The sequence below is a fragment of the Mesoplodon bidens genome (assembly GCF_964165515.1).
Source record: "Mesoplodon bidens genome assembly, chromosome: 3".
Taxonomy (NCBI): domain Eukaryota; kingdom Metazoa; phylum Chordata; class Mammalia; order Artiodactyla; family Ziphiidae; genus Mesoplodon; species Mesoplodon bidens.
Window position 1 is genome coordinate 111196547 of NC_138178.1, and position 26750 is coordinate 111223296.

Below are 26750 nucleotides of genomic sequence, written 5' to 3' on the forward strand. Positions count from 1 at the left end.
AGAAACTCTTTTCAGCCTCATCCTAAAGCTTGAAGATGCCACCTAGGGTATCAGTTTGAGAGGCAGCCCACTCCCTTCCCAATGCCAGCCCATTCTGCACAAAGTTAGAAATGTGATCAGACACTACACTCAGGGAAAATTGCTTTTGGAAATGAGTTTACAAACTTTCTGTTAAGGATCGTTTTCAAAGAACCATCAGGCCAGGAGATGCTTCCGTGTTTTAACAGGGGAACGCAGTAGGCACATTTAAGGTGGAATTTTAATGAAAAGATAATGAAAGAAGAATGAAAAATTAGAATTATTCGTTTAACCTCTAACATTGACCTAAGTATTAGGCCCTCTGGGCAGTACATTAGAATCACCTGGAGAGCTTTAAAAAAATCCTAACGCCCCGGCCCTGACCCAGACCAATTACATTAGAATCTCTGGGGTGGGACTCAGGATTCAGTACTTTTTAAAGCTCCCCAGCTGATTCCATTGTGCAGCCCAGTTGGGAATCCACCACTCTACAGAGAGTTAGTCTAAAATTTGAATATCAAATACTCTTAAATAAAGCAGGATAAACTAACTAGGCATCCTAGAAGTACAATACTCTGAAATGTTACCCAGTTGAATACAAAACTATAATTTTAACAATTTGTCTTTTTAAGTCAATCGTACCCAGATTTATTTGACTTTCCGTCTCTTCTTCAGATGTTTCCACAGCAGAAGCAACTACCTCTTAAGTTCAGATATTTTTTTCTCAATATACTTATGGTGAGTCTGAGGTACAAACTAGGTGAGAATGAGAAATCTCATCCCCACTTCACATGGTTAGCCTTTCAAACTAGAAAAATAAAGACTATCTTCTCTTAAATGTTTCAAAACAAAATAATTAAACTGTATCTTTGGGTAAACAACCAATGAAACTCAGTGAGGTATTTCCTTTATTTTTTAATAGTCACAGACTCAGGGTCAATGATGGAAATAGCTGCATAGTTCTGGCTCTGCTAAATGGCTCGGTGAAATTACATCACAGGAGGGCTGAGCCTTGTGGGAGTTCTGAAGAGCAAGCAGCACCTTTTAGCCATTTGGGTTGAGCTGTGGAGTGCTAGCCTTTTTCCTGGAGGTGAACTCTCCCTAATTATATAGCAACACTACAATTTGCCCAGCCTAATTGGAGGAGGTTATCCAAACCTGACCGAGGACACGCAGCAAACAATAATGATAAAGACAGCTTTAATGGTCCTGAAGGCTTAACATTTCTCCCAAGGAAAATATGAGGGGTGGTGGCTAGATTGCTGGGTTTCTAAGAAAAGGGCAACTCTCTCTACCATGAGAGGGATTAAATCTTTAAGGCAGCCATGAAAATAAGAATCAAAAACCTCCTGGTCCACAAATGTTATTCAGTCTCTTTCTCTCCAAAAGACATTCAGATAGTAAAGGGAAGGAAATCAACACCGCCAGCCCGCCCCTCCGCAGCTGCCTGGTGCAATACTGACTCAGTCCAGATTGAAAGGATAGTTGTAAAACCACTACCATATTTGGCTTCCAGGTGGTGGTGGTATGTTTCCTTCCTAACATAAAACGTATAGGAATACTATTCAGCAATAGAAAGGAAGGAAGAACTCATTCATGTTACAACATGAATGAAACTTTAAAACATTATGCTCAGTAAAAGAAGCCACATATTGGGCCTCCCTGGTGGCGCAGTGGTTGAGAGTCCGCCTGCCGATGCAGGGGACGCGGGTTCGTGCCCCGGTCTGGGAGGATCCCACATGCCGCGGAGCGGCTGGGCCCGTGAGCCATGGCCGCTGGGCCTGCGCGTCCGGAGCCTGTGCTCCGCAACGGGAGAGGCCACAGCAGTGAGAGGCCCACGTACCGTGAAAAAAAAAAAAAAAAAAAAAAAAAAAAAAAAAAAAAAGAAGCCACATATTGTATCATTCCATTTATATGAAATATCCATAAAAAACAAACCTTTAGAGATGGGAAGTACATTCGTGTTGCCTAGGGCTGAGGGTGGGAAAAGGGATTGGCTGCCAGTGGCCAGAAGGGATGCTTTTGGGGGTGCTGGAAGTGTCCTAAAATTGGATTGTGGTGATGGCTGCGTAACTCTGTATACTTACTAAAAATCGTGGAAATCACTGAAAAGGGATGGATTTTATGGTATATAAATTATTGGTTATTCTTTAGACCTCACTAAAATCCTATTCTTTGGACTAAATAAAACTTTTAAAAATCGAAATCGTGCCCCCTCTCCTGCGTCTGGGGGTGGTTCCTCAGCTGCCTTGCAGGTCCTGTGTCACTTTACACTCCACGTGAATTCTGCTTTCTCCCGTTTCCTCATGTGAAAAGTTACCAGGATTAGAGAGAGAGGGGGGCGGTGGAAGAGCATATTACCAAATCTGAGATCTGTGCAATCCCAACAGACACCAGGTCTGGGAGTTTGGAAGGGCAGTCATAAATCCTTCCTGATCTAGAAAAGAAGAAAAGGCAAATGTAAAGAAGGGTCCGGGCCACCTCCCAAGCGTGGCCCTACCCATGACAGTAAATGGAGCCCCCGGGGAAAATCCGACCGTGGCAGAAACAAAGTCGGAAGGCTGGATCCCTAAAATCCGAAGAAAAACCAGTCCATTGATGGGGTTTCTAACAAATACAGGGCATGCGTTTATCCCACCCAGTTTGGCGTGACTTCAGAAGTACGAACTTTGTTTCAACGGGAGCAGAGATTTGGGAAGTTTATTCTGAGGCCGCGTGTGTACCTGGTAGCTCTCCGGGGCCCCGCGTTCCCGGCGCCGCAGCTCCCGCCGCGGGGACTGCGCGCGGGGAACCACCACTCCCCAGCCCGGGTGAGGCCGGCTCCCTCGGGCAGCCCCGCCCGGTCGCCGCACGTCGGGCAACCTCCCCGCGCACTCCCGCCGCCGCCCTACACTCTTCCCGGCTCCCCTGACGCCAGGGCCGGCGAGGTCCCTGGCCCTCCCTCGGGCTTTCGCGTCTTCCCCGGGGACGGACGCGGCATCCAGGTGGCCGAGTCCCGCGCCGCGGGGGTGGCGCCTCGGCGCGGCCTCACCCCGGGACAGAGAGGGGGGTGAGGGCGGAGCTGGACGGCCGCCGCCCGGTCCCGTGGGACCAGCTCCCAGCCCCCCTCTCCGCGCGCGCCCCCCGCACAGTGCTCATGCGCGCGGCCCAGCCTTTATAGCGGCCGTGGGAGCCGCGCTTTCCGCACTCGGGCGCAGCCGGGCGGATCCGACTCAGGTGCAGAGCCTCCGGCGTCCGGCGCGGGCGTGCGGGTCCCTGACGCCTGCCTGTTCGTGTCTCCCCTTTGTCGCACCCAGCTTGTCTGTCTGTCTTCAGGGTGCACCCTCCTCCTGGTCCGGGGTTGCACCTCGACTCTGGGTTTGGCTTGATTTGCAGCCGGAGCGTCGCCTCCAGACTGAGAGTGGCACGAGCTCCCGGGCAGCGGCCTCTTCGGTCTCCTCCTCTCCTCGGCCGCCCCTGGGTTTCCGAGGGGTGCGGGATCCCTGAGGGGGCGGGGGGCGGGCGCGGTGTGGTGGGGACGTAGCGGTCTCCGTTCTCGGGGAGCCTCCCTTGCATTCTCCCTCCCTCCCAGGTCCGAGCAGCCCCTAGACTACCATGTCTGCAGCCTGGATCCCGGTTCTCTGCCTTGGTGGGTACGCGCCCCTCACCGCCCTCTTCCCCTCGCACCAAGCAAGGTGGAGGTGGAAGCTGGAACCAGCCCTCGCGCTGTCCTCTCTTCGCAGGTGTCTGTCTGTTGCTGCTGCTGCCAGAGCCCGCGGGCAGCGAGGGAGCCGGTGAGTTGCGGGTTCCCGGGTCCGGGGGCAGGGCTCTGTCCGGGGGGTGCGAGGGGCTGCGGGCCAGCGCGTAGGAACGCACTCAGATGGAGCCCCTGGGCCTTGGCCGGGGGCTGGAGCTATAAGGGTGCGAAGGTTGGAACTGCTGCCTGGCGCACCCCATTCATACCTACAGCCCATCTACTCCGGCTTACCCATTTCTCCCTCGGAAAGGGGCTCCTGGGATCCGATGGGGACGTTCTTCACAAGGTGCGGAGAAGGAAGCCTCCCCCCATCCACACCCACAACCCCGGAGCTTCCTCTCCCCCCAGCAAGCCGAGCAGCGGCAGCAGAAGGTCAAGGCTGGGGGTGTTCGTTGAGCCCCACCGAGGAGCGCCGTAGTCCCGGTGTTCCGCGGAGTTTGGGGTCAGGGACAGGCCTTCAGACTGTCAGAGAGACAGAGAGAGGTTTCGGGAGTGAAAGAGGCTTACGTGGTTGTCCCATCTTGTTTGACCCCCTCGCTGTGTTTCCAGGAATGACCCCTATAAAAAAAAAAAAAGCAGCATTTACGGGCCCATTTCATATTCGAGAGAGTCTAAAAAGAGTGTGTTCCACACGTAGAAGTCCGAGTAAGGGTGTGTGGTTCGGTGTGTTTTATACAACATAAAAATCTAACTTTTTCAAAATCTATCCTTTATTTTTCTTGAAAGGAGAAAGGAAGGTAAGTATTGCAGAGGGCTGTATTCAGTGCCCCCTCACACAAACACACACTAGAGTCAGTGTTGGCAGCTAAATGCAGAGCCTCTGGTGCCTCGAAAATGGGAGGAAAATTAAGGCTGTTTGCTAACAGGTATGAAGCTCATAGGTATGAGGCTACTGCTCTTGGTAAGGATTTTAACTTGCCCAGCAATCTAGAGTGTTTCAGAGCTAGGGAGTCAGCATTGTACCTTCCATGGCGTCCTGCCTTCCTTTCCATGGAGGTGTACAGTCCAGGGTACAGCTGGGCACAGAGGGCTCTTAGAAGAGGGTCCTTGCTAGAGGCAGGCTTCTCAGTGGGGCAGTATGACCAGACAGCACTACTGTCTTGGAAAAAGAAAAAAAAGTTTTTTTAATGATTCACATCTGTTTCAAAAACGTTTGGAAAACATCTGTTTCAAAAACGTTTGGATAACCACAATTTCCAGTGTTTGGAAAATAGTATTTAATAACATTATCCTCAATTTAATAGTCACAGTAAATTGATGAATTAATATGTTATGTTAAGTTATCTTGTTACATGTTGCCAAGGGCTTGTCTCTAACATCTTTTGTAGTAAAAACTATGATTATTAGGTTGACCATGTAAAACTTGAGAGTATTAACAGTGCTTTCTAAAACTGCATTCACTGCCTGATATATCTCTCTGGACAGATCTGGAGCAGAAATAAGCAGGTTCAATTCAGATTAAAATGCTCCATTCTGAACGGACTAACTTCTCTGTTTCCTGTCCTGCAGGAGTTGCAGAATTTTCCTTGGGCTGTGTGACCTTGGGCAAAATAACCCCATGGCTTTAATTACTTCAGCTGAAAAATGAATGATTGAGCTAAATGACGTTCTGTAAAGTGAAGCATCTTTTTACTGGTTTGCTTAAAGTATAATTTTAATGCACTGCATTTGAAGAAAACTGATATAAATGGCCCTCAGAAGCAACAGATAACTTAGATTTGTGCATGTTTCTATTCCTCAGAGGTTCAACCCAGATTTAATATCTTCACCTCAGGCAACTATGTACACAGTTGTAATCAGAGTTGAGGTTCTTATATTTCTAGAATGAATTAATAAATGGTCAGTGACTAATGTTATTTTCTAATTCTGATATATTTCCAATTATGTATCTCCAAACTGATAAGAACTAAAATTCTCCCATTAGACTTTACAGTGTCTGAGAACTAGATTAAATTGGAAAACTGATTTTTGGCTTGCTAAAATCTGGAATGGTGTGGAACAGTGCCTACATCAATATTCTTAACAAGAAGTGTAGAAATTAGGGAAGTAAAATTTCAATCTCATATTCTAATTCCCCCACCAGCACTTCCCTAAATGTCCTAAGAATGGTTTTTACTTCTCTCCTTTCTCTTCAGTTCCCATCGCTATCACATGCTCTACCAGAGGCCTGGACATCAGGAAAGAAAAAGCAGATGTGCTCTGTCCAGGGGGTTGCCCTCTGGAGGAATTCTCCGTGTTTGGGAACATAGTATATGCTTCTGTATCAAGCATATGTGGTGCCGCCATCCACAGGTAAGCTCCAACATGCCAAGGGGAGAGAAATGCAAGTGTGATTATTTCCCTTTCTCTTTAGCCATCTGGACACCCCCTCCCACCTTTTCTTTCTTTTGGTACCAATTTTGGCCATAGAAGATGGATACATTTTTAAGGTTTCCCTGGATATCCTTGAGTCACCAACTACATAAGGGAAGCTTTCTGACTAAAGGCAAATTGCATTATTTCTGGATATCTAGAGTCCTGTGATTCTAAAAACATTCCTAATCATGTACTATATTACTGAGTTTTTACTGTATGACAGCCATTATTTTAACTTCCACGACGACTCTACAGCTGTACAAGGTAGGTACAATTTTACCCCATTTTACAGATGAGGAAACTGAATTCAGAGAGTTGTCAAGTATCTTGCCCAAGGCCACCACTGTTAGCAAGTGCCAGAGCTGGGACTGAAAGCCCAGGTCTGCCTCCAGAGCCCATATTCATCCCCACTCTTCTGTCCTGTGAGAGTATGGCCAGTATGACACTTTAAAAAAAAAAAAAAATGAAGTTCAAGGACATGTAGTTAAGGTATTTTAGAAAACTGGCGCTCTTAACTCTGATCCTCTGAGCTGTAGGGAACAGGAAACTGCAAGTGTGTCCTTATTAACACTTAAGAAGTTTCACAGCACAAAACCATTTCCCTAGGCGGATTTTGTACCTGGGTAAGCAAGTTTTTAAAAAGGTTGACAGCATCCTTAGATGGCTTCCCTGCTGAACTATTTTCTTGATTAATCAGAATAATAGATGCAGTATGGCAATATAAGTCAGTCAAATGCCCCGAAAAAGTGTGGATAGAGTCTCAGCTGTTACTCTTGTGTTGCAGGGGGGTAATCAGCAACTCAGGGGGACCCGTAAGAATCTATAGCCTACCAGGTCGAGAAAACTATTCCTCAGTAGTTGCCAATGGCATCCAGTCTCAGACGCTTTCCAGATGGTCTGCTTCATTCACAGTGACAAGTAGGTACAATTAAAGTGTTCTTACTTTTGTATAAATATTGTCTCCCCAACCCCCCAAAAAGTTTTCTGCTTTTCTCAGCTCAACCTCTTTGACTCTGATGGAAAAACTTGTGATCAAGACTGGAAGGGTCAACTGTGGGTTAGAGTCAGGGGATCCGAAGGGTTAAGGACACACTCAAGCCAAACTTGGGTAAATGGGGGGAAAATTATCTTGCTGTCAGAAGATGGCAATAGTAAATTGAATTGCCTGCAATCAGAATGCCCTGACATTTACCAAATAACCCTAACTCAAAAAAAAAACGGGTGAATGAATGTGAACTCATTTTATGGTGATCTTTTAAAAATACGATACAATAGATGAGAATCCATTTTGGTTCTTTGAAACTAGCCTGCAGCAATTACTCTTGCATTTGCCATCACTCTATTACATTTATCATCCTATAGAACCCTAAATTAGATTCATTATGCTTTGATGGTAAGGAAGGAAGAGGAAAAAATAGTCTTCTCTTTATTTTAACAGAAGGCAAAAGTGGTACCCAGGAAGCCACAGGACAAGCAGTGTCCACAGCACGTCCAGCAATAGGTATGAAATATGGAACCTATCTCCTAGTTGCCTGGCACAGCATTAGGAAGTTATAAATAAGTGTTATTTTTTATTTATTTTTTATTTTTGCGGTACGCGGGCCTCTCACTGTTGTGGCCTCTCCCACTGCGGAGCACAGGCTCCGGACGCGCAGGCTCAGCGGCCATGGCTCACGGGCCTAGCCGCTCCGCGGCATGTGGGATCTTCCCGGACTGGGGCACGAACCCGTGTCCCCTGCATCGGCAGGCGGACTCTCAACCACTGCGCCACCAGGGAAGTCCCAATAAGTGTTATTGATAAAAGCTTTCCTTTTTTAAAATATTGAAACATAAAGCAAATACCTTTACTGGTATATTGCATAGGGAAACTTTCAATTTTATATTTCAAATTCCTTATCCTTCTTTTATTTTCATTTATAAACTCTACTACTAGACATTCTCTTGAAGTCCTACCATTTCTCCCTGATTTGATAAACTATGCCTAGAAACTGGTCTAAGTAAAAGTACCATGAACTTCTAGTTCCATTTGTCATTTATGAATAAAAGAAATGAGTGCATGTCTATTTGAGAAATAGCCAGGGATCTCCCTTTCTAAGACTGTGGCAATTTTAAAGTCAAAGAAATTAAGAACATTAGAGTCTAACTCTGAGTTTCCAATCCTACCTCAACTGTGGGTTTGGGATATCAAAGTCCTGGATTGGAGGCATATTAAATATGTAGGTCTACTACAGTCCTGACTTGTTTTTTTGGTTGGGGCATTGTTTCCCTAGTCCAGAAAATCATGAGGAAATTAATTTTTTTTAAGTATTTTCAAGAATGACGCTCCTTATCATGAGCTTTTCCCTTGTGGGTCTCTTTCTATGGAACTGTCTTCCTTTTGCTAATGCCAGGTGCATTTTTTTTTTGTTTCAGGTAAACGACTAAAGAAAACACCAGAGAAGAAAACTGGCAATAAGGGTAAGAGTCCGGATATCCATTTGGGAATACAACATTTTCTCTCTCTCCCTCCCTTCTCTTGAAACTGCTAATGGAAAGACTTGTTTGGGTGTTCACAGACTGTAAAGCAGACATTGCATTTCTGATCGATGGAAGTTTTAATATCGGGCGACGCCGATTTAATCTACAGAAGAATTTTGTTGGGAAAGTGGCTCTAATGTTAGGAATTGGAACAGAAGGACCGCACGTGGGCCTTGTTCAAGCCAGGTACCAACCTTGTTAAAATGGGAGGAGACTTGAATGATGTCTTGAATGATGACAAATGATCAATCCTTTTAGTAGGTACATTCATTTCAGTTCAATATAAACAAATTGAGGTGTGGACAGTCTGGATTCCCAAATTACGAAGTCAGAATTTAAGACTGCCTGAGCAGACTGGGTAGGTATAAGTGCTTCCTTTTTGGAATAAAAGGATTTAGAGAATTATATGCTATCTATTTGAGGACCAGAAGGTAGGCTAAAAGTCTTGTTGCTCATACAGATTACTTCTGCACATCTGCTCTGCTCAATTCCTAATTTCTCTTCGCTGAAGGAGGAAGCAGTGATGTTTATTTCTCCTCCCTATTCGGTCGTTATTCTTTTTAGCTCTTTCCATATTCCCTTGATTGGAAATCTGAAGCTTAACCTTTTATTTATTGTATAGTAGTATTTATTGATGTCTTTTTATGCTCATTAAAGAAAGCTTGAAAAACATAAAACACAAAGAAAAAAAATTTCCCAAATATACCCCTCTGAGATGATCAATGTAAAATGTTGTATTTCCTTTCAGTATTTTAAGAAAATATTTGATGGTACATATGTGTGTATTTCTTTTTCAAAAGCTCAGATTATAAAAATGTCTTATAGCCTGCTTTTTTTTTTAATCCCTCAGTATTGTGAGCATCAAAATACTGATGCTCAGAATACTGAGCAATGTGAGCTCAGTATCACAAATATTCTTCAAAAAATGATGTTTCATAATGTTCCTTAGCATGATTTATTTAACCATTCTATTTTTTTTTTTTCACAATTACACTGTGCTGAACATACTTACATCATCCTTGTGCCATCTCTGATAAATTCATTCGGTTAGATTCCCAGAAGTGAGATTGGGTCAAAGGGTTCTGACATTTTTAAGGCTTCTGAAATAAACAGTTAAATTGCTTTCTAGAAAGTTGATTCAGTTTAAACTACTATCAGCTGTGTGTAAGGGTGTCACAAGTAGGATTACAACTATTTATATTTCATTTGTTCTTATCTTGTTTTTTTACAATTGGTTCTTAGAATTTTTTTTGGTGTAAGAATCTTTAACTTTGTTGATTTATACATAATTTAACCATTGTCCCATATCTTTAAAAAAATGAGCTTCTTATTCCATTCATTTGTGATATCAATTTATAACTTTAGACAAATGTTTCTTTGATCCATATGCTAATTCTAACATCTTTTCTACAATGCTTTGCTTATTGTGGCTTTATTGTATATTTTAACATCTCATAGGGCAAATCCCCCTGAATATTTTTCTTCTAATATTTTTTCTTTGCTGTTTTTACCTAACTCTCTTTCAAGAGGAAAGCTACACTACTTTGTAGATGCATACAAAGACTAGCTTCTTTATAAACTTCCTGATTTATGATTTTTCTATTTTAGGAAGAACATTAGAATAGATAAACTATGTCAAGAGTTTATATTTAAGTAGAATAAGAGAATGTCTCATTAAGGATGCAAAAATAAGACTAAATCTCATAAATAATAATTTAGATAGTTGAAAAGTGACCATAAAAATGAAAAGGTTATCGATTCATGAAAACTGATTTTGTGACCCAACCATTACACCAAGTATACAGAAATCATGCCACCAGGTATGCAGAAATACAATGAGTGCCATTTCCTTCAGAAATCTTGACTTAATGGCAATTGATAATGCTAAGATCTTAAAATTTTGCACTGATGAAATTTTGACTTATCTAAAAGTTTTAAACACAACAAATTGTGTTTTAATTAATTGTTTTCACTCAACATGGTCTCTAATGAACACAGTAAGTTATAAAAGCTGAAATTCTTTTACTATTAAATATGAAAAATCCCATATCTATTAAAATACACATAATTGTAAGATTAGCAAATGTCAATATCATTTTTTTTTTTTTTTTTTTTTTTTTTTTTTTGCTGTACGCGTGCCTCTCACTGCCGTGGCCTCTCCCGTTGCGGAGCACAGGCTCCGGACACACAGGCTCCGCGGCCATGGCTCGCGGGCCCAGCCGCTCCGCGGCATGTGGGATCCTCCGGGATAGGGGCACGAACCCGTGTCCCCTGCATCGGCAGGCGGACTCCCAACCACTGCGCCACCAGGGAAGCCCAATATCATTTATCATAAGAAAAATTCAATATTATAATACTTTATAATTTGTTTCCTTGTAAGTTTTCTCATTTTAAAAATGTTGGTCTTAGTGTCACTGAAATTGCCTCTTCTGACCAGAGACCTGGGTTAATAGACCCAGACTATTCAGGGCTTCCAAGGTCCCCCACTGGAGCAGACCTAGACTCACACCCAGCTATGTTCCAACTATCTGGAGCCCAACTCTGCAGATTTCCATTAAGCCCAGTGCCCTGAGCCACCCGGTTTCAGGTGCTTCATATAGTTTAGGAGCCAGACAAACATGAATTTAAAATGTGGTTATGTTTTGTTGGGTAAATTACCTAAGTGTTCTGGGCCTCCATTTATGTAATAGGGATAATAATTCCTACCTTATACAGTTTTGATGAAATGAGATTATACATGTAGTATGTATTTAGCATATTACCCAGAATACAATAAACCCTCAAGGTAGCAATTGTTTTTGTTACATTTTTTGAAAGAACCCTAAAAATTCAAGTAAGGATGCAATATACCCTAGTTGGCTGTATGCTGTGGAATTAAGAAACTTAGGTGTTGTCCAATTTAAAGACTTTTTTAAAGGTATATAATGTTGCTTGTTTGTTTTACATTTCCAATTCTCCCTGGATAATACTTTTTCCCTTTTTTGCCTAGTGAACATCCCAAAATAGAATTTTACTTGAAAAACTTTACATCAGCCAAAGATGTTTTGTTTGCCATAAAGGAAGTAGGTTTCAGAGGGGGTAATACCAATACAGGTAAGTAGACTTTGGCATCTGGGATGTAACACAGAGAGGGTTATGAATGATCAGACATGTAAGACAGTATTATGCTATTTTATATAAGCAGAAGTGAAACTCTTCTTCCTGGCACTGATCTTGGTTAGGTCTGCAGTTGATATCTGAGATATTTAATTTATAATGGAAAATGTACCAAAGGGTTTATTGGTATTGCTCATTTAAAGAAAATATAAGACGTTGTGACTTATAATCCTCAGGTAGGGCAGATGTCACTTTAGAGAAGTACCTGTTTAGAATATTTAAAAGAAGCAAAGATCAGCAGACTCATCTAATGAATGCAGATGTGACAGAAAGAACTAGAATAGAATGCTGAACTTCTGAGGGGAGACTTCTTGTTCTGAGTCCGTAGAGGTACTCATCAGTCACTAAGGGGCTAGATAGAAAGCACAAGTACAGAAGTGGGAGTCAGGTTTATGTTTCTGACTGGTGATTGATGTAAGGAAAGGAAATGTAATGCTCTGGGAGGTAGGTGATGGGGGAAGAAATGTGGGTTGTGAAGACAAAAAATAGGCATGATGGATAATTAAACTTTCCCATCTGATGCACGTGTTAAAGAACTGAGTTCTATATAAGTTAAATTCTTAAACTTGGAGGCATCAAGTTCGTACAGGGAAATAGAAGTGTCATTTTGAGCAGTGGTGCCGTTCCAGTTTGCTTCTTTTTCAAACCTAGGAAAAGCCTTGAAGCACACCGCCCAGAAATTCTTCACAGCAGACACTGGAGCGAGAAAAGGGATTCCCAAAGTGGTGGTGGTATTTATTGATGGCTGGCCTTCTGATGACATTGAGGAAGCAGGCATTGTAGCCAGAGAGTTTGGTGTCAATGTATTTATAGTTTCTGTGGCTAAGCCTATCCCTGAGGAACTGGGAATGGTTCAGGATGTTGCATTTGTTGACAAGGTAAGGAGTTGAGAGTGTCTTCTGTTATAGTAGTGATTCAGTCTTGGACCTCTAGGGGTAGTGCTGACTGGCCCATATCTGGATTAACTTTGAAGATGCAAGATTTAATGTTTTCATAATTTTAAAGAAACAACTTTTGATTCCTTTGGTTATCTTTTATGTGTCTCTCCCATTAGGCTGTCTGTCGGAGTAATGGCTTCTTCTCTTACCACATGCCCAATTGGTTTGGCACCACAAAATATGTAAAACCTCTGGTACAGAAGCTCTGCACTCATGAGCAAATGGTGTGCAGCAAGACCTGTTATAACTCAGTGAATATTGCTTTTCTAATTGATGGCTCCAGTAGTGTTGGTGAAAGTAATTTCCGCCTCATGCTTGAATTTGTTTCCAACATAGCTAAGACTTTTGAAATCTCAGACATTGGTGCCAAGATAGCTGCTGTACAGTTCACCTATGATCAGCGCACAGAATTCAGTTTCACTGACTATAGCACCAAAGAGAATGTCCTAGCGGTTATCAGAAACATCCGCTATATGAGTGGTGGGACAGCTACTGGTGATGCCATTTCCTTTACTGTTAGAAATGTGTTTGGTCCCATAAGGGACAGCCCCAACAAGAACTTCCTGGTAATTGTCACAGATGGGCAGTCCTATGATGATGTTCGAGGGCCTGCTGCTGCTGCACATGATGCAGGTAAGGTCCTTGTCCTTTGTCTGGGAAGGGAACTGGGGAGAGGTTCAGTGAATTATAGGAGTAAATATAAACTTAAGTGTTTGTTTGACTGAACAAACATCTACAGGATCGCAGTCATTGTTCTGAGAGTTTTATGCAATATTAACTGATTTAATTGTCAAAGCAGCCCTACTAAATCTCATTCTACATATAAGGAAACAAACTTCCCCAGGTCACACACCTAGTAAGTGGTGAGGCCAGTATTAAAATCCAGGCAGGCACTTCCCTGGTAGGCCAGTGGTTAAGGCTCTGCACTTCCACTGCAGGGGGCGTGGGTTTGATCCCTGGTCAGGGAGCTAAGATCCCCCATACTGTGTGATGTGGCCAAAAAAGTAAAAAAATAAAGATTTTGTAATCCTCTAAAAAAAAAACCCAAACAAAACCCAGGCAAGTGTGGCTGAATCCTTAGCTAACCACTGCATTTTGGGGAGAATCGCCATGAGAGCTATGTCGTATGTCAAGGAAATATGTTACAGGTGTTCATGTTTGGCTCAAACTTGGTATAACCCCACAATTACAGTTTATCATAACTTACTATGAATCTGCTATTTGATAATTTATCCTTTTCTTTAGTAGTTTTCAGTCTGCCATGAGTTTTCTAAGATCACCAATTAAGACTTTAACCCTATTCCACTTAGATTTCCTTTTCAGTGTCTTTTTTCCCCCTTGAGATAATGAAACACTTATAAAAGGGTATAAAAAGGTTTTCTCTTACCCCAACCTTAATATTACCTTTGGCAAAGGCCACTAGTTTCTGAAGACATTAGCATGTGTGTTGCTGAGATCAACAGGCCAAGAAAAAGCTGAGGTTCCCTTTCCTGGGATAAAAACGGAGTGATTGGGAGTCCAATAATATTTAAAAAACAAAAATGCTAACTTGGGAGGGGGGGGAATGAAGAGCCTTACATTTTTCTATACTCCTCTGTACTTCCTTTTCCCTATTTAATTCCTAATGACTTTTCTTTTTATACATTAGCACCTCTGCTAATGCAGTTGTGTACTTTTATAGGTATTGATGGAATACTGTTATTAAGTAGAATAGAGAATGGATACCTGCAATTTAAGCTATATATACAATGGCTTATTTTTATACATCTGTCTTAATGTATTCTTCAACTAATTTATGAAGACCTTTTTGCTATCATACTCCTTAAAAGTGTAGCTTACTGAATTTATGGTTAACAGGATTGGATTCAGGCTACATAAAGGGAACTAAATAAATTTAAATATATTCTCCCTATGTGATTAATTGAACTTCAGAGGGTTGGGCCGCACTATTTTCATTAAAGTTATCCTTTAGTGATAGCAAAGTGAAAGTTAACAAAAGCCAGAAGATAGGTGTTCAGGGCTAGGGCACTGCTGTTTTGGTTTTTTAACTGTAATTATATACTGGGCCTGAGCTAGACAATCTGAGCTTGAATGTAGAATTAAAAGTGAAGAAAACTGAAGGGGAGAAATTTTTTTTTCTTTTGCCAGGGAGAGGGGAGGATTAGCTGGTGATGATAAATCAGTAATTGTTTCAAGTAGCTTTTACGTCATCGAAACCTGCTTTATGTCTTAAGTATTCACAACTCTGATCACTTTATACCGCTAGAAGGGTGATGAAGCTTTGGATAGAAGGGAGTAACTATTTCAGAAACTCTCAAAGTTTTATGGGGGATTTCCTCCAGTAGATAGATGGTAGTCTACACTTCATAGACATTTTTTGGCAGTTTCTGTTACTTTATTTTGGCTGCGCTGTGCAGCATGCAGGATCTTAGTTCCCCAACCAGAAATCAAACCTGTGCCCCCTACAGTGGAAGCATGGAGTCTTAACCATTGGACTGCCAGGAAAGTCCCTGGCTGTTTTCATCATCAGAAAACTTTTGCTTTGGGATTAAAGACTGTCAATTTTTTTAAAAAATAACTTTATTTTTGGCCACATTGGGTCTTCACTGCTGTGTGCGGGCTTTGTCTAGTTGCTGTGAGTGGGGGCTACTCTATGCTGCAGAGTGCGTGGGCTTCTCATTGCAGTGGCTTCTCTTGTTGTGGAGCATGGGCCTCAGCAGTTGTGGCTCGCGGGCTCTAGAGCACAGGCTCAGTAGCTCCACGGCATGTGGGATCTTCCCGGACCAGGGCTTGAACCTGTGTCCCCTGCATTGGCAGGCAGATTCTCAACTACTGCGCCACCAGAGAAGTCCCTGTCAATTTCTTACTATTGGCCAGTTTGCTAATGCAACACATACTGAAATAGGAGAAACAATTATCATTCACAGAGGACTTGTCACCATTCCCCAGACAAGGCAAGAGCCTTAGAAAACTTTCATCATTTATATATCCCATCTTCTGTGTCATTCTTGCTTTATTATACTGGCTATGACTCCAGTATAACAATTAATTGTGATGATAGCAGGCGGTCCTTTCTCATGCCAAACTCAGAGCTAAGTTTTCACCATTTCACTAAGTATGCTTGCTGTAGGGTTTGTTCTTATTTGTCTTTAGATATTATCAGGTTAAGAAAGCTTCCTTCTCTTTCTAGCTTACTGTGTACTATCATGAATGGATGTTGAACTTTATCAAATTATTTTTTTCTTTCAGCAATCGTATGATTTATCTGTTAAGGTGGTAAATTGCACTGATGGCAAAACCTGTAGTTTTGACCAAACTGTTTAGCCATTCTCATCACGATTACTGCTAAAACAGCCCAACAATTTGGTACAGGGGATTTAGTTCTTCAGGCATTACAAGGCAGTTTTGTCTGCAACTATGTACTAATGTATGAAAAATATATACATGTAATTTTATACATAAGGTGGAACTTGGTTTTAATTGACTTAAAAATACTTCTATTGTAGGTATCACCATCTTCTCTGTTGGTGTGGCTTGGGCACCTCTGGATGACCTGAAAGATATGGCCTCTAAACCAAAGGAGTCGCATACTTTCTTCACAAGAGAGTTCACAGGATTAGAACCAATTGTTTCTGATGTCATCAGAGGCATCTGTAGAGATTTCTTAGAATCCCAGCAATAATGGTGACATTTTGACAACTGAAAGAAAAAGTGCAAGGGGATGTATAAGTTGTTTTTAGTAATACTGAAATACTATATAGCATACTAAGATCAGACACAAAACTATTATACTAAAGATGGCAAAAATGTAAGCAAATAAGCATTCATTTAAAGCTACCTTCTAATTACAGTTCAGACTCGATTGTTCAAAACACTCTGCTGAGGCTTCATAATCACGAACCTTAGAAACTCAGGAAAGAGGAGATATCGTAGATTAAATTTTTAAGAGTTCTATTTTAACATGCGTATTAAATGTATAGATATGCAAATTCTATAGCTCAATAAAAGCAGCTGATATTTAGACCAAAAGCAACATTCCTTCTCTAATTCTGTATTACACATACAAGGAAAATGAAAAACACATATAAGGAAAATGAGAGAGAAACAAATAGAATAACAGCTCAACTTAGTTCAAATATATATTGACCCAAGTAGATGTTGTCTTAAAACCAGTCAACAGTCTGGTTTTAAGATCTTACTTAACATACTAAAAGTTATTTAACATACTAAAAGTTATAATTACAGATGAAATGGAAGTGATTTAGGTATCAAGCCTCTTTTGTAGTGTATTTTCATAGTAACATAACAAATATCACACTGAACAAGACTGAAGAATTGCCTGGTATTTTTCTATTTATAGCCTTAATTTTATATGTGTATTGATGTATTTGGCTTATACTCTAAAAGTACTTACCACTTATAAACACTTAAAGAAAAGCACACCTTTCAAAGAGGAGAACTGCAGGAAAGAACATTCTACTTTGACTATTTAAGCAATAAAACTGCTAGTGACTATTATTCTAAAGTGCCTTACTTATTATTCCAAGTGTCTCTCCCTAGGACAAGGGCATGGTAAAAATTCTATTGATACACATTAACCACTTCGTGTGGAAAGACCGAGTTTTTTTCTTAAAATCATGCAATAAGACTAAATATATTTATTTTCTGTTCCAATTACTTATTGAATGCCTACTGTTCTAGGCGTTATGCACAGCCAGTACCAGGTTAAACAGTTGATTACTTGGTTCAACAAAGCTGTTTTGTAATTAATAGTATTTTTACTTAAACATCCTTGTGAAGTTGGTTCCTAAGAAAAGTGATGAAAACTCCCTTTATGTAACTATCATTACCTCACCAAGAACTCTCCTCTCCGACGGAAGTGCTGTCATATCTTATCCTGTCTTAGTCTAAGAACAGGATCTATCCTCTCATTCATCTGCACACTCTATTTCCCATCACACAGACACTGATCCTATCTGAAATGGTTTACAACCAGCTGACCTGAAAAAGGTGTTAACTGGTTGGAAAATTTATACTCCGACAAATCTTTTAACAATTTTATAGCTTGTGTAAAAGCTTATGTATCAGAGAGCAGAACTGAAATTGCCTTTGACACTACATAAAAATTTGACCAAAGAGAATATGGGAAGTCATGACTCCCCTGACCGCCACTGCCCCCACCCTTTATAAAGCTACAAATATGACCGATTCATGTAACAAGGAGAATTTTAACAACACAAATGGGTTTAACATGTTTTTTTCCCAATAAATAGACAACTTTCAGCTGAGAATACCACTCCTTAAAAAATTAAATAGGGGGCTTCCCTGGTGGCGCAGTGGTTGAGAGTCCGCCTGCCAATGCAGGGGACACGGGTTCGTGCCCCGGTCCGGGAAGATCCCATATGCCACGGAGCGGCTGGGCCCGTGAGCCATGGCTGCTGAGCCTGCGCATCCGGAGCCTGTGCTCTGCAACGGGAGAGGCCACAACAGTGAGAGGCCTGGGTACCGCAAAAAAAAAAAAAAAAAAAAAAAATTAAATGAAAACCCAGCCTCTAGTCATTAGCTCTTTTAAAAATTTTATAAAGAAAGTTTTGAGGTAACCAGGGAAGCTAATATTTTGACTTGAAGAGCAGCAAGAGAGTAGAAGTGAACACTTTAAGTTACTGTTAATTATTTTTTAGAACTAAACATAAGATAAAGGTTTAACAAATAAAAAGAGTAAAAGAGGATTTTTTAAAAGATATAATTCAACTTTGCAAGCATGCCTAAATTTGTTATGCTAGCCTATTTACAAACCTTAATGCATTAAATGAGATGTTGGTCTTCAGTGGATAACTTACTTTGAAATATGGAAAAAGTACATGAATAAATATGAAAAGAGAATATGATTAAATATTGGGAAAGTCGACATATTAAAAAGTTTGTATATAAAAATACTCTTAAACCTTATGTATAAAGCACCATTTAATAGTCAAATGAATCTACATAATTTCCCATTAAGTCACAAATGGAAGCACACAAATAAGATATTCTTTTTGCATCCTTTTAGTCTCTTCCAAATGTTTAATATTGTAGAGAAAATACAACCAAAGTAGATAAAAATAAACATATATACTATTTTTATTCATTTCAGTTTTAATACATTTCAAAAAAGATGAATGTTTATGCATTGCAATGAAGGTAATCACATTTCAGTTCAACAGTAATGCATTGGCTTGGAACAGCTGCCAGAAATAATACTAGCTTTGGAAAGCTTGTTCCTAAATTATTTAAAAAAAAAGAGAAGGAAGAGAAAATTCCTCTTTAATTTGTTCATTAAGTTGAATGTTCAATTCAGAAAACCAAAAAACCAATATTTTAAGAAAATTTCTGAAAACTTTTAGTGTTTCACCAGCAACGACTAAAATAGACATTTCGATTTTTATGGTAGGTGACAATGTACATACAATGTAATTTTCTTTTTTTTTGAAGTAGGCATTCAAATAGAATTTTGCCACGTTAAGTTTTCTAATGTTACCTTCTAATTGCATTTGCAATTCCCTTCAAAGAAAAAGGATTATTACCTTGTTGAAGGAAAAGTTTGAAAATATTAATACTTAACACTTATGAGGATAACTTTTAATTAATGAACAATGCAATGTTTATTCTCTGAACTTTTCTGTGGGAAACAGGTTTGGCTAGATAGGAAAGACAACACTATTAAAATTGAAATTCAGATTTAATAAAGTAATAGCGTATCTTAAGTAAATGATTTAAAACTGCATATCTGGTTTTTTTTTTTTTGGTTATTTTGAATTATCTAACTTACTTCAATAGAAGATTTTTAAATCCCCAAATGGGGTGAAATACTTAGAAAGGCATTCTTAACAGTATTAACTGTTCTAATCTTATTAGAATATCAATAAACAGTACAAAGTTTAAAAGAACAGCATAAAAATGAAGGACTCACTGAGAAATCATCTCCATTTCCTACTTTAATGGAGAGTGAAGTATTGCACTTTATTATTCAACACAAAATAATGTAGCCAACAGTAACATACAGGTACACAATTTAATATTTATTATATGTATTTTATATACATTATTTTTCAACAGCTGTACGTTCGCTATGTGGTACAATCTTAAAAATTTGCTGATTCATAGTTTGTAAAACAAAAACCTTACAAAACTCATCAAAACTTGCAAACTGATCAGAAAAGTTTTTTGGAAGACTAGAAAAAATACTTTATTGTCTTAATCATGCATTACACAAACAAAATCTTTAGTTACACCATAAAATTAAGCACATCTGAAAAAATAAAACAGGGATAACTAGTCCAAACACAGCAGATTTCTGTATCCTGATTCAACTATTTTTGTATCCTATTTGTAATGCAAATAAAATTTTACTCCAAATATTTTAAAACAAGATAGTTTTCTCTGGAATCATGGTAAACCAAGATATGTATCTGGGGGGAGTCACCTTGGTTTGTAACTTAAACTATAAAATACTCCATTTTTAGTCTATTTTAGACTATTCAAAGAGTTCCAAAATAGATATACAGGTTCCTTTAGCACATTAATAAAAGGATATAAAGACCAACAAAAAGTGAAATAAATAATAGGCTATTAGCAAGATGGATAATCCTTGATAAATAAACTTGTAAAATACAGTAAGATGTACAAAATATCACATAGTGATAGGATGCCAAGATTAGTTTTTTTTTTCTTTTTTAAGAGTTCATTTGGAGTACTAAACCCCACCGTTTCATTTTAATACACTTAATAGTCCTTGGTTTAAGAAGACAGTTATGTGGTGTTGAAGGTGGTTTAGCATCTTTATGGAAAGACTTAGCTGAGCTGTATTACGCAAAAGAAGGAAAGAGTGTGCTTACACAGCAGCGGGTCAGTGAGATCTCTGTGTTTCAGGGTTGTATAATGCAGAAAAACTTCAATACAATCTTGAGCACTGTTGTGACAGGCTAAATATATAAAAAGACTTATAAAAACTAGAATTTTATCCAAACATTTTGTGCAACTAATGCTAAAATATTTTAAGTTAAATTTTCTTTTTTATTTTTTTTAAAGCAAAATAAGTTTAAAAGGGAATCTGTGGCATTCAACTGATAAACAGAAGATCACTAAGAGATGAAAAAAAGCTACTCTTGGAGCTCATCACTTCCCCCCAACAAGAGCACCACATTCCTAACCCTAAGGCAGCACACAGAGTCCAAAATAAAAGTCTTTTTGTAAGATCAGACTCCACACTGGCTTAAAGATACCTAAAAGACAGACATACGCTCAGTTCATATCCAGTACAGGCCACAAATAATGGAGTCCTTTTTTTGTCCCACGAAATACAGTAATTACAATTAAATTAATGAGCCTGATGTTAAGATGTGATTTCCACCAATTTATGCCTGCCCCAAATAGCCTTCATCAGGCAGATCACATGTAGTGTCATATCAGTAACATTTTTGATGGCAGTGATGCAGACCCTCTGTGTCCAAGTGAATCTGTTGTTATGATTAGAGTTTTTGTTGATTCACACAAATACTTTGGCAAGGGCATCAGCCCCCGCACTAGCAATATATGCTTTTGATGGATGGAAAGCAACATCATAAATTGATTCATCTAATTTTTTCCTATGTGCTGTTATTTCTTGCACACATGTCTTGCTGTCCAAATTCCACAATCTAATAGAACAGTCATGGCCTGTAAAAGAATAAATGAAAAATGTTACTGAGTAACAGTTCTATTATAAAATTTGTGGGCAGTACAGGAAGTTCAAACTTACTTCCAGACATCAAGTAGATTCCATTAGGATCTACTGCTAGACTTGTAACAGCATCCAAATGAGCTACCATAGAATGGATCATTTTACCTAAATAAAACATAACAGAGAAGATTAAGTTTTTAAATAGTTACTAACTTGAGCGATCAGAAACCAAAATACAATATTGACATAAAATATCACCACAGCAATATTTTTTTATTGTGATAAAATACACATAATACAAAATTTACCATTTTAAACATTTAAGAGGGTACAATTCAGTGGCTTTTAGAACATTCATAATGATGTGCAACCATCACCATTATCTAGTTCAGAACATTTTCATCTCTGCAAAAGGAAACCCTGTACCCACTAAGCAGTCACTCCCCATTCCTCCCCAAGGCCCTGGTAACCACTAATCTGCTTTCTCTATGGACTGGCCTATTCTGAATGCTTCATACAAATGAAATCATACAATAACACGTGGCTTTTTGTGTCTGTCTTCTGTCACTTAGTATAATGTTTTCAAGGTTCATCCACTATAATAATATTCTAAAGACAATTTTAATTCTAATGCAGAAGTTTCCCAGTAACTCCTAAAGACATCTAGAATCCTTCTCATTCAGAGATGTAAAGATTATTTTATATACAGGGTTAATGATAAATAAATCACCAGGGAATATATTCCTCTCTAAAGATTCTAGTAGCATCATTTATCTTCTGAAATGTCAATCATTTAATAATTAGAAACAAGAAAGGGGAGAAGGGTGGGAGTACATCACAGAAGTTACTCTGGATTTCCCCAGATAGTAACAAAAGCACTATTCTGGAAAACATAATTTAGTGAATATCTTCATTAAGATTTGGCAAGCAAATGGATTCAATAGTGAGTTGAAATTAAAAAACAAGTCGTGAATACAAAGTTGCATTGCACAAATACAAGGGCATCAGCCTCTGCATTGGCAATACATGTTCTGATGGTTGGAAAGCAAAATCATAAATCGATTCATCCAAGAAAGGAATAAAACAGCAAGTACCGCTAACTTAAAAAACTTCCTCCCCTTTCATTCAGCAATGAATATTGCTGAATACTCAAATGCCTGGGCTGCTCCTAATGAGAGATGGAGGCTTTTCTCCAGAATTCTATTTACAGTCATTTGCCATGCTCCTTGTCCCCTGATGACATTCCACACTGAGACTTGAAATAGACCCACTTTTGTTATTTGCCATAGGGCTATAGCCTTGACCTGAATACAAAACCACAACGTAATCAAATGTGCAAAAAGTTACTCTGAAAAACGTAAGTCTGCCATTTTCTGGCAATACTGAACAATTATCAATTAAGGACAAAATTAGTCTCCTGTCATTTCAACCACATTTGTGTGTTTTTCATCAATACTAAGATTAACAGAGTAATTTTAACGATTTTTCTCTACTCTCCTGAGAAACAGAAAAATCATTCAACATACTATTAGTCCAACATAATTCATCTATCAGTTCTAGAATCCATTCCTCTCAATATTCCTATAAAAAAAAATCCAGAGTATGAAATGGCTGGCCTCTAGCACAATAACCCAAAACATTAGGGAGTTAACTACTAAGCATCATTAGCTTCTCTTAAAATGTCAGCTCTGTGATGGTGACTCTTAATTCATAGATCTAGCTCTGATTTCTCTCCTGAGAATGATCCTACACCTCCTATATTTAACATGTCTTAAACCAAAGAATTGTTTCAACCAAATAGCAGATCTACCCATTTCTTTAAGGGTGCTATAATTTTCCAAGTTTAACTTCAGCTTTCCTGCCTGTACACTAAACTAACCCTCACTATGATATGTAAAGTCAGTTTAGAATCAACCTTCCTCTACATAGTCACGAAGTCACTTCAGAATGTGAGTGACCTTCAGATCTGACCATTTACAGAGAGGTGCAAAGCTGAACCAAGCTGGATGCTGGGTTTCTACTAGTGACCACGGAAGTCACAAAGCTTCTGACCCCTCCCAACAACTAGGACCCCTCCTTCAGCAGCATATACATGCAGCTTCTCACATTTAACCAAATTTACCTTTGCCCCATGGCTCTGCTACCACCCTTCTTCCCCCACCAAGATTAATTCTTTCTTCCTATAACTGAGGAAACAGAGGACAAATGCAGTCATCAGTTCTCTCTTCCCCGGCACCTTAAGCTCTTTGACTTAAGATAATCTTATTATTTGGGATAATCTATGAAATGGAGAAGAAACAGAATAAAAAAAAAAAAAAGTGGACTCTGGAAGCAAACTGCATGGGTTTGAATCCCAAACCTGTAATTTTCTCTGTTTTGTAACACTGAACAAATAACTTCTTTTGAGTCCTTTATTTCAACTATAAAATGAAGATAATAGTGCTATATCTACCTTACAGAGCTATTAGAAGAGCAAACATGTTAGTATATGTAAATCAAATAGAACAGTGTTTCACTCACAGAAAGCAATATACCACTTATCTGTAAGGTTCAAGAGGACAAGATTTTTTTTTTTTTTTTTTGCGGTACGTGGGCCTCTCACTGTTGTGGCCTCTCCCGGTTGCGGAGCACAGGCTCCGGACACGCAGGCCCAGCGGTCATAGCTCACGGGCCCAGCGGCTCCGCGGCATGTGGGATCCTCCCGGACCGGAGCACGAACCCGTGTCCCCTGCATCGGCAGGCGGACTCTCAACCACTGCGCCACCAGGGAAGCCCACGACAAGATATTTTATTTTTGTTCACGAAGCATGGAGAAGTGTGCTGAGGATATGGCAGATACTCATAAGCTTTGCTGAATGAATGAGTCCATAACCAATTCAGACCCTCTTCCTCCAAGTCCTCTACATCCCTCACTTGTACTACACACCTTCTCCCAGATTCACCCACTAGCCAAGTCTCTTGAGCACAGCACATATGCAATTCATATTTGTCCCTCTACCAAAATTTTAAAAATCATGAGCCCTGAAGATCTCTCTGGAACAAACAGTACAAATTGAAAGTTTTGAATTCTTTAAAGTCAAGGGTCTACCATATAGTGTGACTTGAATACTCTTTCGAAACCAATATTGCAAACCCCTGCTCAAATATTCAAGTGGTTTTCATAGTGCATAGTGTAAACAAAGATCCATTATTCTTAGCATGGCTCTGAAAAGTTCACCTCAATAGTTTCTGCTTTCCTTTTCCAAACTTACCTCTCTGGCTTTGCCTATAAGAAACTTCTGTTCCAGCCCAAGTTCCCACTGCTGTGCCTCTACTCAAAATATGCCCTTATCTGGAATTTCCTATTTTCTTCACTTAAAAACAAACAAACACCTTATCATTCTTTCAAGGAAACACTCAAACCTTCACTCTATGAAGACTCCTTTATCCTACTGCATTATGCATGAGTGTGTGCATGTATGAGCGTGTGCACACCAACACACACTATTTTCCCCAGACAATAAGCCCTCAGAAAGCAGAAACGACATCTTATACATGATAGTAGCCAGTGCAGTGCAAAATACTAAATATACTTTTATTGTTAAAACCCTAATACTTATTGAGTCCATTCATACTAACAATTTCTATGTTTCAGATAAAAAAAAATTCAAGGGCTTCCCTGGTGGCGCAGTGGTTAAGAATCCACCTGCCAATGCAGGGGACACGGGTTCAAGCCCTGGTCCGGGAAGATCCCATGTACCGCGGAGCAACTAAGCCCGTGCGCCACAACTACTGAGCCTGAGCTCTAGAGTCCACAAGCCACAACTGCTGAGCCTGTGTACCACAACTACTGAATCCCGCGTGCCTAGAGCCCATGCTCTGCAACAACAGAAGCCACCGCGATGAGAAGCCCACGCACCGCAACAAAGACCCAACGCAGCCATAAATAAATAAATAAATAAATAAATAAATTTATTTTAAAAAATTCAAGAAATTTACTATTAATTTGATAGAATAATACCCTATTATTAACAACTTAGCTAACCCAGTTATCGGGATATTCTAGTTTATCACATTTAAATAAATTACCACTTTTCAAAGAAGACTTTAAAACAATACATCTCAACTCAATTTACAGTTTAACTCAAGTGTTGTATGTGTGTGTATCTGTGTGTATGAGAGACAGAAAATGAGAGAGAGAAATTTTCCATTGTTTAGAGCCTGTTGCTTCAATTATCTTCACATTACAAATAAGGTACTAGCTGGTTAACACCAAGAATTGGTAGAATTTGTAAACAATTTAAAAGGCTATAGGCTCCTTATTTCTGATTTCTGCCAGTAAAACAGCCCTTTAATATAACTACTAAAATTCCTGAACCTCCCCTTACAAATGTAAATCTTCAATAATTAATGAAAGGAATCTTTTTAGAAATACAGTAAAGGAAATTATCTCTTTGCTCTTGCAGCAGTGAAGATGTTTAGGCTTCATAAAAATGTTTAAAGAATTGATTTGATAAGGTGTTAACTAAGAACATTCACATGAATATGAATCTTCTTTCCTGTGCAATATATAGACCTGTGAATATCCATTCTCTTCTCAACTTGTTCTACTGAGTTAAAAGGAACCTCTGTCCACGAAAAGTGTTATTTGAACAAAGATATTTATGTAAGACTCTAAAGACTAAAAATTATGACCATGTCCTATACAACCTTCAAAGAGAAATCTGTAGTTCTAATTCGCTGTCTTGCTTGATAATTTGTTGCCCTGCAAAAATGTTGCAATTAACATTTAAGTTTATTTGGAAGTCCTTCAATACCCCTCTAATCATTTTAGCTCCTCAAAGAAGCCTCTCTTAGCTATCAGACTTTTCCTGAAAGAGAGCAAACAGTACTTTATGTAGTATTCTAGGTAATGACAGATGATACAGGGGCCCTTAAACAATTCTATGGCCAAATTAAAATTTGATTTGACTTCGATATAATTGGTATGTTTTCCTTACAACAAGAAATAGAGGAAAGATGATAATAAACAATTGACACTGTATCATCATTTCATCCACTGAGAAATCATTTTAAGGACATATTTGAAATCCCAAATACTAGAAAGAGATATTTTCTGCTATACTAATTCACAACAGAATATAAAGAAAAAAAAATTCAAATGAAAGGGTTTATAACTGTCATGAAATGAAGAAATCATAAGAGATAAGCAAGGTATTATATACACTTAAGGATAAAAATTAACATATTATAAGTGTGCTACATTAAGTAAAGCAAAAATTTGAGTTAAATCAGTTTAACTTGGCAATTTTGAAGGCAAGAAGTCAATATCTTATATAGAAAATAAGATAAC

General features: G+C 39.3%; 2 protein-coding genes across 2 annotated transcripts in view; one reads left to right on the top strand and one right to left on the bottom strand.

Annotated features, from left to right (window-relative positions):
* Positions 1-3612: 3612 nt before the first annotated feature.
* On the top strand, positions 3613-16402 carry COCH (cochlin; the record flags this gene model as incomplete). The annotated part of the gene is made up of 11 exons (XM_081228931.1): positions 3613-3646; positions 3741-3791; positions 5890-6046; positions 6894-7027; positions 7548-7610; positions 8522-8566; positions 8665-8812; positions 11616-11719; positions 12434-12660; positions 12837-13353; positions 16227-16402. The coding sequence occupies 11 exons, from the start codon at positions 3613-3615 to the stop codon at positions 16400-16402; spliced, it is 1656 nt and encodes a 551-aa protein (XP_081085057.1).
* A 3355-nt stretch (positions 16403-19757) lies between these two features.
* STRN3 (striatin 3) overlaps positions 19758-26750 on the bottom strand; it is a 115561-nt gene continuing 108568 nt past the window's right edge. Inside the window, exons 16-17 of the mRNA XM_081228279.1 lie at positions 21497-21583; positions 19758-21414 (exon numbers count right to left, since the gene is read on the bottom strand). Of these exons, the coding sequence (XP_081084405.1) occupies positions 21245-21414; positions 21497-21583 (257 nt within the window). The 3' untranslated portion in view covers positions 19758-21244. The remainder of the gene's footprint in view (positions 21415-21496; positions 21584-26750) is intronic.